General features: G+C 55.6%; 1 protein-coding gene across 2 annotated transcripts in view; it reads right to left on the bottom strand.

The window, feature by feature from the left end:
- The window catches only part of USF1 (upstream transcription factor 1), a 22,535-nt gene extending 5,552 nt beyond the window's left edge, over window positions 1-16,983 (bottom strand). For both annotated transcript variants that reach the window (XM_077463787.1, XM_077463788.1), the window contains exons 1-3: window positions 16,858-16,983; window positions 3,686-3,729; window positions 2,824-2,873 (exon numbers count right to left, since the gene is read on the bottom strand). In XM_077463787.1, coding sequence (XP_077319913.1) covers window positions 2,824-2,873; window positions 3,686-3,693 — 58 coding nt within the window. In that variant the 5' untranslated portion in view covers window positions 3,694-3,729; window positions 16,858-16,983. The remainder of the gene's footprint in view (window positions 1-2,823; window positions 2,874-3,685; window positions 3,730-16,857) is intronic.

Here is a 16,983-nt window from a genome sequence, read left to right as displayed (position 1 = left end):
GGGGCTCCACACACCGACCCCCTGTACTATAACCGTGTCCTTATACCATGGGGGACCCCACACCGCCCCCCTGTACTATAACCGTGTCCTTATACCATAGGGGACCCCACACCGACCCCCTGTACTATAACCGTGTCCTTATACCATAGGGGACCCCACACCGCCCCCCTGTACTATAACCGTGTCCTTATACCATGGGGCCCCCACACCGCCCCCCTGTACTATAACCGTGTCCTTATACCATAGGGGACCCCCTGCACTATAACCATGTAATTACACCATGGGGGGGCCCCACACCGACCCGCTGTACTATAACCGTGTCCTTATACCATGGGGGGGCCCCACACCGACCCCCTGTACTATAACCGTGTCCTTATACCATGGGGGGGCCCCCACACCGACCCCCTGTACTATAACCGTGTCCTTATACCATAGGGGACCCCACACCGCCCCCCTGTACTATAACCGTGTCCTTATACCATGGGGCCCCCACACCGCCCCCCTGTACTATAACCGTGTCCTTATACCATAGGGGACCCCCTGCACTATAACCATGTAATTACACCATGGGGGGGCCCCACACCGACCCGCTGTACTATAACCGTGTCCTTATACCATGGGGGGGCCCCACACCGACCCCCTGTACTATAACCTTGTCCTTATACCATGGGGGGCCCCCACACCGACCCCCTGTACTATAACCGTGTCCTTATACCATGGGGGCCCCCACACCGACCCCTGTACTATAACCGTGTCCTTATACCATGGGGGGGCCCCACACCGACCCCCTGTACTATAACCTTGTCCTTATACCATGGGGGGCCCCCACACCGACCCCCTGTACTATAACCGTGTCCTTATACCATGGGGGGGCCCCCCACACCGACCCCCTGTACTATAACCGTGTCCTTATACCATGGGGGGGCCCCACACCGACCCCCTGTACTATAACCGTGTCCTTATACCATGGGGGGGCCCCCACACCGACCCCCTGTACTATAACCGTGTCCTTATACCATGGGGGCCCCCACACCGACCCCCTGTACTATAACCGTGTCCTTATACCATGGGGGCCCCCACACCGACCCCCTGTACTATAACCGTGTCCTTATACCATGGGGGGCCCCCACACCGACCCCCTGTACTATAACCGTGTCCTTATACCATGGGGGACCCCCACACACCGACCCCCTGTACTATAACCATGTAATTACACCATGGGGGGGCCCCACACCGACCCGCTGTACTATAACCGTGTCCTTATACCATGGGGGGGCCCCACACCGACCCGCTGTACTATAACCGTGTCCTTATACCATGGGGGGGCCCCACACCGACCCCCTGTACTATAACCGTGTCCTTATACCATGGGGGGGCCCCACACCGACCCCCTGTACTATAACCGTGTCCTTATACCATGGGGGGCCCCCACACCGACCCCCTGTACTATAACCGTGTCCTTATACCATGGGGGGGCCCCACACCGACCCCCTGTACTATAACCGTGTCCTTATACCATGGGGGACCCCCACACACCGACCCCCTGTACTATAACCTTGTCCTTATACCATGGGGGGCCCCCACACCGACCCCCTGTACTATAACCGTGTCCTTATACCATGGGGGGGCCCCCCACACCGACCCCCTGTACTATAACCGTGTCCTTATACCATGGGGGGGCCCCACACCGACCCCCTGTACTATAACCGTGTCCTTATACCATGGGGGGGCCCCCACACCGACCCCCTGTACTATAACCGTGTCCTTATACCATGGGGGCCCCCACACCGACCCCCTGTACTATAACCGTGTCCTTATACCATGGGGGCCCCCACACCGACCCCCTGTACTATAACCGTGTCCTTATACCATGGGGGGCCCCCACACCGACCCCCTGTACTATAACCGTGTCCTTATACCATGGGGGACCCCCACACACCGACCCCCTGTACTATAACCATGTAATTACACCATGGGGGGGCCCCACACCGACCCGCTGTACTATAACCGTGTCCTTATACCATGGGGGGGCCCCACACCGACCCGCTGTACTATAACCGTGTCCTTATACCATGGGGGGGCCCCACACCGACCCCCTGTACTATAACCGTGTCCTTATACCATGGGGGGGCCCCACACCGACCCCCTGTACTATAACCGTGTCCTTATACCATGGGGGGCCCCCACACCGACCCCCTGTACTATAACCGTGTCCTTATACCATGGGGGGGCCCCACACCGACCCCCTGTACTATAACCGTGTCCTTATACCATGGGGGACCCCCACACACCGACCCCCTGTACTATAACCTTGTCCTTATACCATGGGGGGCCCCCACACCGACCCCCTGTACTATAACCGTGTCCTTATACCATGGGGGGGCCCCCCACACCGACCCCCTGTACTATAACCGTGTCCTTATACCATGGGGGGGCCCCACACCGACCCCCTGTACTATAACCGTGTCCTTATACCATGGGGGGCTCCACACCGACCCCCTGTACTATAACCGTGTACTTATACCATAGGGGACCCCACACCGACCCCTGTACTATAACCGTGTCCTTATACCATAGGGGACCCCACACTGACCCCCTGTACTATAACCGTGTCCTTATACCGTAGGAGTGGCACCCGGTGTGGTCTTCTGCTGCTGTAGCTCATCTGCTTCAAGGTGGGATGTGTTGTGTGTTCAGAGGTAGTCTGGAGGGCCGCGTACCCGTAATCCCTCTGAACCCCAATAACTAATCTATGCCAGACCTGTACCCCGCAGACTAGGCCTACATAGCATGACACCAGAGACCACCCCCACCCCCACTCACCTTCCTGGATACGAACCGTCCCCTCCTCCATCTCTGCCGCTTTCTGCTGCCTGGAAGAAAAGGAGAAAGAAGGAAGAAATCTTCAGCAACGTCCAATGACTGAGAGCAGACACTGCACACCCCTCCCCCACCCCGGAGCAGAGGATTCTGGGAGCAGACACTGTACACCCCTCCCCCACCCCGGAGCAGAGGATTCTGGGAGCAGACACTGTACACCCCTCCCCCACCCCGGAGCAGAGGATTCTGGGAGCAGACACTGTACACCCCTCCCCCACCCCGGAGCAGAGGATTCTGGGAGCAGACACTGTGTACCCCTCCCCCACCCCGGAGCAGAGGATTCTGGGAGCAGACACTGTACACCCCTCCCCCACCCCGGAGCAGAGGATTCTGGGAGCAGACACTGTGTACACCTCCCCCACCCCGGAGCAGAGGATTCTGGGAGCAGACACTGTACACCCCTCCCCCACCCCAGAGCAGAGGATTCTGGGAGCAGACACTGTACACCCCTCCCCCACCCCGGAGCAGAGGATTCTGGGAGCAGACACTGTACACCCCTCCCCCACCCCGGAGCAGAGGATTCTGGGAGCAGACACTGTATACCCCTCCCCCACCCCGGAGCAGAGGATTCTGGGAGCAGACACTGTGTACACCTCCCCCACCCCGGAGCAGAGGATTCTGGGAGCAGACACTGTACACCCCTCCCCCACCCCAGAGCAGAGGATTCTGGGAGCAGACACTGTACACCCCTCCCCCACCCCAGAGCAGAGGATTCTGGGAGCAGACACTGTACACCCCTCCCCCACCCCGGAGCAGAGGATTCTGGGAGCAGACACTGTACACCCCTCCCCCACCTGTCACTCACCCCTTCATATCGGCTCTCCCGGGCACATGAGCTGGTTGTGGACTCTGAGAAAGAAGAAAGTGAAATGTCAATGAAGATAAACTCCTCCCCATCCCCTCCTCCCCGTCCCCGACTACAACTCCTCCCCGTCCCCGACTACAACTCCTCCCCGTCCCCGACTACAACTCCTCCCCGTCCCCGACTACAACTCCTCCCCGTCCCCGACTACAACTCCTCCCCGTCCCCGACTACAACTCCTCCCCGTCCCCGACTACAACTCCTCCCCGTCCCCGACTACAACTCCTCCCCGTCCGACTACAACTCCTCCCCGTCCGACTACAACTCCTCCCCGTCCCCTCATCCCCCAACTACAACTCCTCCCCATCCGACTACAACTCCTCCCCGTCCCCTCCTCCCCCGACTACAACTCCTCCTCCCCCGACTACAACTCCTCCCCGTCCCCGACTACAACTCCTCCCCGTCCGACTACAACTCCTCCCCGTCCGACTACAACTCCTCCCCGTCCGACTACAACTCCTCCCCGTCCCCTCCTCCCCCAACTACAACTCCTCCCCATCCGACTACAACTCCTCCCCGTCCCCTCCTCCCCCAACTACAACTCCTCCTCCCCCGACTACAACTCCTCCCCGTCCCCTCCTCCCCCGACTACAACTCCTCCCCGTCCCCGACTACAACTCCTCCCCGTCCCCGATTACAACTCCTCCCCGTCCCCGACTACAACTCCTCCCCGTCCCCGACTACAACTCCTCCCCGTCCGACTACAACTCCTCCCCGTCCCCTCCTCCCCCAACTACAACTCCTCCCCATCCGACTACAACTCCTCCCCGTCCCCTCCTCCCCCAACTACAACTCCTCCTCCCCCGACTACAACTCCTCCCCGTCCCCTCCTCCCCCGACTACAACTCCTCCCCGTCCCCGACTACAACTCCTCCCCGTCCCCGACTACAACTCCTCCCCGTCCCCGACTACAACTCCTCCCCGTCCCCGACTACAACTCCTCCCCGTCCCCGACTACAACTCCTCCCCGTCCCCGACTACAACTCCTCCCCTTCCCCGACTACAACTCCTCCCCTTCCCCGACTACAACTCCTCCCCTTCCCCGACTACAACTCCTCCCCGTCCCCGACTACAACTCCTCCCCGTCCCCGACTACAACTCCTCCCCGTCCCCGACTACAACTCCTCCCCGTCCCCGACTACAACTCCTCCCCGTCCGACTACAACTCCTCCCCGTCCGACTACAACTCCTCCCCGTCCGACTACAACTCCTCCCCGTCCCCTCATCCCCCAACTACAACTCCTCCCCATCCGACTACAACTCCTCCCCGTCCCCTCCTCCCCCAACTACAACTCCTCCTCCCCCGACTACAACTCCTCCCCGTCCCCGACTACAACTCCTCCCCGTCCGACTACAACTCCTCCCCGTCCGACTACAACTCCTCCCCGTCCGACTACAACTCCTCCCCATCCGACTACAACTCCTCCCCATCCGACTACAACTCCTCCCCATCCGACTACAACTCCTCCCCGTCCCCTCCTCCCCCAACTACAACTCCTCCTCCCCCGACTACAACTCCTCCCCGTCCCCTCCTCCCCCGACTACAACTCCTCCCCGTCCCCGACTACAACTCCTCCCCCCGACTACAACTCCTCCCCCCGACTACAACTCCTCCCCCCGACTACAACTCCTCCCCGTCCCCTCCTCCCCCGACTACAACTCCTCCCCGTCCCCTCCTCCCCCGACTACAACTCCTCCCCACAGCCACCCCCGTCTACAACTTCTACTATAACAGGTCAGCCCCGCCCCTTGACCCCATCAGGACATTCTTTAATGGTTCCAAATAAAAAAAAAGGTGTTCCCCGGGACCCAGGAGGATCTGGTGTCAGACGGGGGGCAGGAGAAGAAAACAATGGCAAGTACTGGGAACTATTTTTTGGTTTCCTGACTCTTCACCGAGACCACCCCGCCACCCCCCGAGCCGCCCAGGAGGCCGAGACGACCCCGCCACCCCCCGAGCCGCCCAGGAGGCCGAGACCACCCCGCCACCTCCCGAGCCGCGCAGGAGGCCGAGACCACCCCGCCACCTCCCGAGCCGCCCAGGAGGCCGAGACCACCCCGCCACCCCCCGAGCCGCCCAGGAGGCCGAGACCACCCCGCCACCCCCCGAGCCGCCCAGGAGGCCGAGACCACCCCGCCACCCCCCGAGCCGCCCAGGAGGCCGAGACCACCCCGCCACCTCCCGAGCCGCCCAGGAGGCCGAGACCACCCCGCCACCTCCCGAGCCGCCCAGGAGGCCGAGACCACCCCGCCACCTCCCGAGCCGCCCAGGAGGCCGAGACCACCCCGCCACCTCCCGAGCCGCGCAGGAGGCCGAGACCACCCCGCTACCTCCCAAGCCGCGCAGGAGGCCGAGACCACCCCGCCACCCCCCAAGCCGCGCAGGAGGTCGAGACCACCCCGCCACCTCCCGAGCCGCGCAGGAGGCCGAGACCACCCCGCCACCTCCCGAGCCGCGCAGGAGGCCGAGACCACCCCGCCACCCCCCGAGCCGCCCAGGAGGCCGAGACCACCCCGCCACCTCCCGAGCCGCCCAGGAGGCCGAGACCACCCCGCCACCTCCCGAGCCGCCCAGGAGGCCGAGACCACCCCGCCACCTCCCGAGCCGCCCAGGAGGCCGAGACCACCCCGCCACCTCTCTTATCCAATGAACATATGGATTGAATGATCTTCACTACCCAGCATGTAATCACACTACAGGGAGCCAATCATAGGAACCCTCGGAGTGTCCAATACCCACAATGGCTCCATCCTACAAAGAAGAGCCTTGAGGTCTAACTTGGTCCAACATGGTTCCTCTGAACTGGATGATGTTCCCGAAAGAACGGATTTCCATCTAATTTGAAACTTCAGAAGGAACTTCGGAGAAGGCCTCAGAGGCTGGGCTCACACCACTGCGAATCGGATGAGGGTCTCCCTGCATCGCATGTCAGGAGCCGGTGCACACATCTCTGGAGCGGCTCCGATGCGATTTGCACGGGAGTCCTGTGCATCTTCTGGTCCACGTCAGGTCTTAATTTAGCCAAAGATTGGGGCTGAAATGGTGAACAGGGTGCACCGAACCCCTGCCAGGCGCCGCTCCGTGCTGCGGTCTGAACCCAGCCTAAATCAGGGAACGGTGCCATACGGCTCCTTTAATCTGAAGCTCGCCTTGATAAAACCACCGCTGTAAGGAAGAGCGGCTTCATAGGGAGGCACCACACAGAGCGGCCCAAATCCAAAAAGGTGATCCCAACAATCTGCTCAGGACTCCCGGGAAGGGTGGATAGGAGGCTGAATTTCTGCCTTCAGGAAGTGAACCAGCAGGAGGGTTCCCTAGACCAGAAAGGATCCCTGCACTAGTACATGCCCCTTAAAGTGTCTGTAAACCTCAGACATTAAATCTGAACAAAGCATATCCTTCTATAGTGACGAGTATACGTATGACGAGTACACACCAAGTGTCATTTCTCCAATCAGCTCTGCAGAGTGCAATTTCAGCTCTCCACCCCCTGCTTTCTAAAAGCTCAGAAAAGCAGTATAAATTGTGCACTTTGAACGGATGTAGAGGAGAGAAGACTGCAGATAAAGCAGGTACAACTTACGTAGGCGGCTTGGTTTAATCTCCATCACTGCACTGGGGATATGGAAGGTTTACAGCCACTTTTCAGAGTGTTATAGCTTGAAGAAAAATGGAGGATATCCGCAATGGAAGGAGAATGAAAACAAAAGCGGGTCAGAGAGGCAAAGGCCTGAAATCTCATCGGTAGGCCGACTTCTTCGTGACCTTCCCGGCTGAGCGGAGGACACCAGACCCGGAAAAGTTCACATCCTGCAGCTCCAGGGCCATGGGCAGGAGAAGTGGCATTTGGCAATTGCCCAGGGTTGCTATGGGACCCACTTTTGGAACCCCCACTGGGCACAAATCTTCTCTAGATACACTATTTTACCAAAAGTATTAGGACACCTGTCTTTACACACATGAACTTTAATGGCTTCCCAGTCTTAGTGCATACGGTTCAATATTGAGTAGGCCAACCCAACTCTTCTGGGAAGGCCGTCCACAAGGTTTAGGAGGGGGGTCTATGGGAATGTTTGACGATTCTTCCAGAAGAGCATTTGTGAAGTCAGGCACTGATGTTCCACTGGTGGTGGAACTTGACTGGCCTGCACAGAGTCCTGACCTCATGCCTATAGAACACATTTGGGACAAATTAGAGCAGAGACTGCGAGCCAGGCCTTCTCATCCACCATCAGTGACTGACCTCACAAATGCACTTCTGGAAAAATGGTCAAACACCCTCCTAAACCTGGCAGGCTTCCCAGAAGAGTTGAAGCCGTTATAGCTGCAAAGGGTGAGCCAACTCAATACTGAACCCTCCGGACTGTGTGTAAAGGCAGGGATATTAATATTTTTGGTAATTTAGTATACTTGGGATTCAGCACCATCTTTGTGTAACCCAACAATCTTCAGCTCCACTGGCCCCGTGTGGCGTGCCAAGGATCTGGAAAAGATGAAGATAAATGCAGAAAGTGGTCCTCGGCAAATATTTCCACCATCACCTGGAGAAGCTGTGGGCTCCTCGTCTCACAATGTACATCCAGCGATAATTGGACTCTCTGGCCCTGTATGACCAGTAGGAATGCCTTCATCACCTCCTTTAACTCCAAAAGACTGGAACAGCGTAGAGCCGGAGTGCCCCTGGGCCCTCAACCTCGGAGACTCGCATCCGACACGACGGACCCAGTCTCCAGGGCTGATGGGCCTGCACCCAGGGTCCACCATGCAAGGTCCTGAATGGACCGAGTATTCTGGATTATCTGGTGAAGAGGACTCCATTTCCACCGACTCAAGAAACTGCATTCTGCTGGTACACCACCCAACACACAGCCAGGGTGGAAGACGTGAGGGCGCTTTAAACATTCACGTCCCGGAGAACCGATATGGAGGTTGAGGAGATGACTGACTTGTGATCCAGTCCAGTCAATCTTCCCCTGAGGAAGGAAAGCTTTGTAGTGAATCAAAGATCATTCCCAAATAAACGAGGCTCAGAAGCCGCCTTCTCCCCATCTACCATCCATCTCAATGCTCCAGAGTCCTCCTGAACGGAGCAAGACTAAGGAAACCCTCCAGGTAGAAGATCAAACAGCCAGCTGATGGAGGAACGCCATCACCGTGACCAAGTCTCCCGGGGCTGACCTCCGAGGAGGCATCTGAACTGGAATCTCAGGTATTGCCGATGCTGCCTGGCCACAGGAACGTGGACTGAAACCTTCCAATCTCTGTACCAATGGAGACTCCACTCGGAAAGATTCCTGAATGAAGGTTTAAACCTTAATTAGGAACAGAATTGTACGACTGTGCCCACGATTCCCGGAATACACTAAAAACGCATGTTGGGGGGCCATTCATTGCGGAACAGTCGTTTTGTCATATAATCGCACACAAACGCACCAAAGTCGGCTCCTAAAGAAATGTACAGGAGCGACTCTGGCATTTGTTGGAGGTAGGCCAATTCAAGTGAAGGCCTTGGAACAAAAAACATGAAAAACCCGATGCTCACGTGTCCCTCAGATGTGAACGAGGCCTCCCAGTCTAGAGATCCAGCACTGGTCACCACCTGAGTCCATGTAGATCTACTGAGACCTCAGGAGACAACGGAATTCTTCAGACAAAAAGAAGAACTTCAGAAGTATTCTCCCACAACTTTCCAAGGCTGGAAGATTCACATTTTTCCCCAGAAAGGAGTTTTGGCGTGCGCACCAAAGAAGAGAAAGCCGCGTTTCTGGAAGACGATGAAGACCAGACTTCTCTCCAGTCACCCAACAAATTGCTCCTCCTGAACACACAGCAAAGCTACGGCTGACCGACCTTTTGCCAGAAGAAGCTCCTGACTGAAAGTTTCAGAATTCTGGAGGTAAATCCAACCAGGTCCACTGCTGTGCCAGTGATGAATGCGGAGACTCTTCAGGGACTGGACTGCCACCCGATTCTGACCCCAGAGCTGACCCTTCCCTGACCTCAAGGTCCCGGTTATGGACAGGAGAGCAAGTGAGGATCTGCAGGAGCCTCCCACTCTACATGACACCCTTCCGGAGTGCGCTCTTCTGTCCGCGGCCCCTCTCCGAGACCCGGAGTGCGCTCTTCTGTCCGCGGCCCGTCTCCGAGACCCGGAGTGCGCTCTTCTGTCCGCGGCCCGTCTCCGAGACCCGGAGTGCGCTCTTCTGTCCGCGGCCCGTCTCCGAGACCCGGAGTGCGCTCTTCTGTCCGCGGCCCGTCTCCGAGACCCGGAGTGCGCTCTTCTGTCCGCGGCCGCCTCCGAGACCCGGAGTGCGCTCTTCTGTCCGCGGCCCGTCTCCGAGACCCGGAGTGCGCTCTTCTGTCCGCGGCCGCCTCCGAGACCCGGAGTGCGCTCTTCTGTCCGCGGCCCGTCTCCGAGACCCGGAGTGCGCTCTTCTGTCCGCGGCCCGTCTCCGAGACCCGGAGTGCGCTCTTCTGTCCGCGGCCGCCTCCGAGACCCGGAGTGCGCTCTTCTGTCCGCGGCCCGTCTCCGAGACCCGGAGTGCGCTCTTCTGTCCGCGGCCCGTCTCCGAGACCCGGAGTGCGCTCTTCTGTCCGCGGCCCGTCTCCGAGACCCGGAGTGCGCTCTTCTGTCCGCGGCCGCCTCCGAGACCCGGAGTGCGCTCTTCTGTCCGCGGCCCGTCTCCGAGACCCGGAGTGCGCTCTTCTGTCCGCGGCCGCCTCCGAGACCCGGAGTGCGCTCTTCTGTCCGCGGCCCGTCTCCGAGACCCGGAGTGCGCTCTTCTGTCCGCGGCCGCCTCCGAGACCCGGAGTGCGCTCTTCTGTCCGCGGCCCGTCTCCGAGACCCGGAGTGCGCTCTTCTGTCCGCGGCCGCCTCCGAGACCCGGAGTGCGCTCTTCTGTCCGCGCCCGTCTCCGAGACCCGGAGTGCGCTCTTCTGTCCGCGGCCCGTCTCCGAGACCCGGAGTGCGCTCTTCTGTCCGCGGCCGCCTCCGAGACCCGGAGTGCGCTCTTCTGTCCGCGGCCCGTCTCCGAGACCCGGAGTGCGCTCTTCTGTCCGCGGATCTATAAAAAGGAGGAGAGCGAGTCCTCCAAAGAAGTGACCACTTGTGGAAATGGCAGGGGGTACAATCTGCTCAGTGTCCACTTTTCCTGTTCCGCCATCACAGGAAATTCCTTTTTTTTAAATTTGGGTAACACTCCCTTCCCTGCTTCCGTGTTGAGAAAAAAAAAATCCTCCTCCCAATCCATCGCCTTCGTCACCACGAATATAACAGATCGGACTTCCAGATCTTCCTCCCCGGAACAAACATCCACACAGTGATCCCAGAAATCCCCCCCCCCCCCCCAGCTCTCCCCCATCCCCGGTGAGGAGATATAGATATACAGTGAGGGAAAAAAAGGTATTTGATCAGCTGCTGATTTTGTCCATTGCCCACTGACAAAGAAACGATCGCTCTATCATTTTAATGGTCGGTTTATTATAACAGTGAGAGACGGAACAAAAATGTCCAGAAAAAGCATTTCACAAAAGTTATACATCGATTTGCATTTTAATGCGTGAAATAAGTATGTGAACCCTTCACAAAACATGACTTAGTAGTTGGTGGAGAATCCTTGTTGGCGATCACAGAGGTCAGTCGTTTCTTGGAGTTGGCCTCCAGGTTCGCACATCTCAGGAGGGATTTTGTCCTCTTGGCAGATCCTCTCCAAGTCGTTGAGGTTTCCTGGCTGACGTTTGATAACTCCCAACCTTCAGCTCCCTCCACATATTTTACGGTTAGGCTAGGCCACTCCTGGACCTTGATGTGCTTCTTCTTGAGCCACTCCTTTGTTGCTTTGGCCGTGTGTTTGTTATGGTCGTGCTGGAGTACCCATCCACAACCCAATTTCAATGCCCTGGCTGAGGGAAGGAGGTTCTCACACAAGATCTGATGCGGTGAAGTTGTCCTGTCCCCTTAGCAAAAAAAACACACCCCCCCCAAAGCATAACGTTTCAACCTCCATGTATGACGGTGGGGGATGGTGTTCTTGGGGGTCATAGGTCCTCCATGTATGATGGTGGGGGGATGGTGTTCTTGGGGGTCATAGGTCCTCCATGTATGACGGTGGGGGATGGTGTTCTTGGGGGTCATAGGTCCTCCATGTATGACGGTGGGGGATGGTGTTCTTGGGGGTCATAGGTCCTCCATGTATGACGGTGGGGGATGGTGTTCTTGGGGGTCATAGGTCCTCCATGTATGACGGTGGGGGATGGTGTTCTTGGGGTCATAGGCAGCATTCCTCCACCTCCAAATACGGCAAGTTGAGTTGATGTCAAAGAGCTCAATTTTGGTCTCCTCTGACCACAACACTTTCCCCAGTTCTCCTTGGAATCATTCGATGTTCATTAGTGATCTTCAGAGGGACCTGTACATGTGATTTCCTGAGCGGGGGGGGGGGACCTGTACATGTGATTTCCTGAGCGGGGGGACCTGTACATGCGATTTCCTGAGCGGGGGGACCTGTACATGTGATTTCCTGAGCTGGGGGGACCTGTACATGCGATTTCCTGAGCTGGGGGGACCTGTACATGCGATTTCCTTAGCTGGGGGGACCTGTACATGCGATTTCCTGAGCGGGGGGACCTGTACATGCGATTTCCTGAGCTGGGGGGGACCTGTACATGCGATTTCCTGAGCTGGGGGGGACCTGTACATGTGATTTCCTGAGCTGGGGGGGACCTGTACATGTGATTTCCTGAGCTGGGGGGGACCTGTACATGTGATTTCCTGAGCTGGGGGGGACCTGTACATGTGATTTCCTGAGCTGGGGGGGACCTGTACATGTGATTTCCTGAGCTGGGGGGGACCTGTACATGTGATTTCCTGAGCTGGGGGGGACCTGTACATGTGATTTCCTGAGCGGGGGGACCTGTACATGTGATTTCCTGAGCGGGGGGACCTGTACATGTGATTTCCTGAGCTGGGGGGGACCTGTACATGTGATTTCCTGAGCTGGGGGGGACCTGTACATGTGATTTCCTGAGCTGGGGGGGACCTGTACATGTGATTTCCTGAGCTGGGGGGGACCTGTACATGTGATTTCCTGAGCGGGGGGACCTGTACATGTGATTTCCTGAGCGGGGGGGACCTGTACATGTGATTTCCTGAGCGGGGGGGACCTGTACATGTGATTTCCTGAGCGGGGGGACCTGTACATGTGATTTCCTGAGCTGGGGGGACCTGTACATACGATTTCCTGAGCGGGGGGACCTTGCGGGGGCTGCAGGATTTCAGTCCCTCGCGGTGTAGTGTGTTACCGATTGTTCTCTTGGTGACTATGGTCCCGGCTGAGATCATGGAGAAGATTCTCCGGTGTAGTTCTGGGCGGATTCCTCACCGTTCTCCTGATCATTGATCCTCCACGAGGTGAGATCTTCCATGGAGCCCCAGACCGAGGAGATCCATCGTTATTTTGTGAATAATAATCCCACCAACTGTCGTCTCCTCTCACCAAGCTTCTTCCTGATGGTCTTGTAGCCCATTCCAGCCTTGTGTAGGTCTACAATCTTCTCCCCGATGTCCTTGGGCAGATCTTTGGTCTCCATGGTGGAGAGATTGGAATCTGATTGGTTGCTTCTGTGGACAGGTGTCTTCTATACAGGTAACAAGCTGAGATTAGGAGAACTCTATTAAAGGCAGTGCTCCTAATCTCAGCTCCTAATCTGTATAGAAGACACTTGGGAGCCAGAAATCTTGTGGATTGATCGGGGTTCACATACTTATTTCACTCATTAAAATGCAAATCAATTTATAACTTTTATGAAATGTGTTTTTCTGGATATTTTTGTTATTATCCTCTCACTGTTATCAAACTGACCAATAAAATTATAGACGATCGTTTCTTTGTCAGTGGGGCAAACGTACAAAATCAGCAGCCGATCAAATACTTTTTTCCCCTCACTGTATACACACACACACAGAGTATATATACACACAGAGTATATATACACACAGAGTATATATACACACAGAGTATATATACACACAGTATATATACACACAGTATATATACACACAGTATATATACACACAGTTGTGCTCATAAGTTTACACACCCCGATGGCAGAATTGATGGTTTCTTGGCCATTTTTCTGAGATTATGAATGATAACACAATCTTTCCTCTCACTCATGGTCAGCGATTGGCCATTTATTATCTGTGTTTAATATTTTTATATCATAATGACAACAGAAACTACCCAAATGCCCCTGAACAAAAGTTTACATACCCCGGTGATTTTGGCCTGATAACACGCACACAAGGTGACACAAAGCGGTGTGATTGGCTATTAGAGGTCCCCGCCCTCCCCTGTGATCTGATTGTAATTAGTGTGTGTGTATAAATGGTCAGTGAGTTTCTGGACTCCTGACAGACCCTTCCATCTTCCATCCAGTGCTGCACTGACCTCTCTGGATTCTGAGTCATGGGGGAAAGAAAAAGAATTGTCAAAGGATCTGCTGGAAAAGGTAGTTGAACTGCATAAAATAGGAACGAGATAGAAAAAGATATCCAAGGAATTGAGAATCCAATCAGCAATGTTCAAACTCATCAAGAAGTGGAGAATGAGGAGTTCTGATGAAACTGAACCAACGGTCAGGTAGACCAACTAAAATTTCAGTCACAACTGCCAGGAAAATTGTTCGGGATGCAAATAAAACCCCACAAATAACATCAGGTGAGATACAGGACTGTCTGGAAACATGTGGTGGGGATGTTACAAGAGGCACAATAAGGAGGCACTTGAAGAAAGATGGGCGGCATGGCCGAGTCTCCAGAAGAAGTCATTACTACACAAATGTCACAAAGTATCCGCTTACAATACACCAAACAGCACCGAGACAAGACAACAACCTTCCAACACAAAGTCATTTGGAGAGATGAGACCAAACCTGAGCTTTTTGGCCACAACCATAAACTCTACATTTGGAGAGGAGACAACAAGGCCTATGATGAAAGATCCACCATCCCTACTGTGAAACACGGCGGTGGGTCGCTGATGTTTTGGGGATGTGTGAGCTACAAAGGCACAGGAGATTTGGTCAATATTGATGACAAGATGAATGTAGTATGTTATCCAATAATACTGGAGGAACATTTCATTCCTCAGCCAGGAAGCTGTGCATGGGAGGTACTTGGACATCCCAACATGACAATGACCCAAAACACAAGACCAAGTCCTCCTTTCATTGGCTACAGCAGAATAAAGTGAAGGTTCTGGATTGGTCATCTCAGTCTCCTGACCTCGATATCATTGGGCCCCTCTGGGGAGATCTCAGACGTGCCGTTCATGGAAGACAGACCGAGAATTTCCAGGAACTGGAGGACTTTTACCAAGAGGAACATCTGAGAAGATAAAGAGCCTCATCCACAAATACCACAGAAGACTCCAAGGGGGCAATACACAGTATTAGGAACCGGGGTGTGTAAACTTTTCATCAGGGGCATTTGGGGAGTTTCTGTTGTGATATAAAAAGAATAAATACAGATAATTGATAATAAACGGCATCAGCCAATCACTGACCACGAGTGAGGAAAGATTTTGTGTCATATTCTCTGAAAAATGGCCAAGAAATCAGAAATTCTGCCCCCCGGGGTGTGTAAACTTATGAGGGGGGGGGCCCTCTTCAGGGGTACTTTGGCAAATTGCCCAGAATCATGTATAGAAGTGGGTGGAAGAAGGGGGGGCGGCGCTGGTGGAGGGAGGACAGCGGCGGTTGAAGGGGGGGCAGTGTTGGGTGGAAGGGGGGGTGGGGCGGCAGGGACAACGGCGGGTGACAGGAGGAGGGGACAGCGGCGGGTGACAGGAGGAGGGGACAGCGGCGGGTGACAGGAGGAGGGGACAGCGGCGGGTGACAGGAGGAGGGGACAGCGGCGGGTGACAGGAGGAGGGGACAGCGGCGGGTGACAGGAGGAGGGGACAGCGGCGGGTGACAGGAGGAGGGGACAGCGGCGGGTGACAGGAGGAGGGGACAGCGGCGGGTGACAGGAGGAGGGGACAGCGGCGGGTGACAGGAGGAGGGGACAGCGGCGGGTGACAGGAGGAGGGGACAGCGGCGGGTGACAGGAGGAGGGGACAGCGGCGGGTGACAGGAGGAGGGACAATGGCGGGTGGAAGGAGTAGGGGCGGTTTGTCATCATACCCTTCTAGCTGCCAGCATCCGAACAACCAATCAGATTGGGCGCCTGCACAGCATCCTCCTTAGCCCGCCCCTGTTTACAAGTGTTGGGGTGACATTAGTGGAGCGAGGGAGAAGAGAAACATGGGAATAGTGGTGGGGGAGGGGGGGGTAAGACTCTTCATTCAGCTTTTACATTATAGATTGGGGGGGGCGACATGACTGAAAAACATTCCGATGTATTCTCCATCTACTTCGTGGGACAACATGTTCACCCCCCACCTCCATCCATAGATCCCGCCCACTAATCCGACTTATTACCTCTCCTGTCACACTGTATAGGGGATATATATATATATGGAGAGGGTGGGGTGTATATACATATGGGGGGGATGGTATATATAAAAGTGGGGTGTACACATATATAAATACACCCCCCCAATATACACATTATCCTGTCCTAATATATATGGCATGTATTGGGGGGGGGGGGGGGGGGGGAGAGGGAGATTACACACACACACACATATATATATATATATGGGGGGGGTGTATGTATATGGGATGTATATTTGGGGGTGTGTGTATATATATATATATATATATATATATATATATATATATATAATGGGGGGGGAGAGGGAGATTACACACACACACATATATACATACATATATACACACACACATATATACATATACATACATATATACACACACACATATATATACATATACATACATATATATATACACACACACACACATATGGGGGGGGTGTATGTATATGGGATGTATATTGGGGGGGTGTATATATATATATATATATATATATATTGGGGGGGAGGGGTGTGTGTGTACATATGGGGTGTGAATAAATATGGGGGATGGTATCTATAAAAGCGGGGTGCGCACACACATAGCGGACGTAATCCCCTCCCCCGGCCCCGGTTACCCGCTCTCTCTCCGCCGCTCTCCGCTCCGTCTAGCCATGGAAGTCCGGACATGCGCAGTCCCGCCCCGCCGTCATCTTTATTCGGGGTGGCGGAGGAGCGCGGCACTTCCGCCGGGCAGCCATACT

This window comes from Lithobates pipiens, unplaced genomic scaffold (assembly GCF_037356315.1).
Source record: "Lithobates pipiens isolate NorthernLeopardFrog02 unplaced genomic scaffold, aLitPip1_a1.2 Scaffold_30, whole genome shotgun sequence".
Taxonomy (NCBI): Eukaryota; Metazoa; Chordata; class Amphibia; order Anura; family Ranidae; genus Lithobates; species Lithobates pipiens.
Note: the sequence above shows the minus strand (reverse complement) of the source record. Positions and strands in the feature narration are given on the sequence as shown.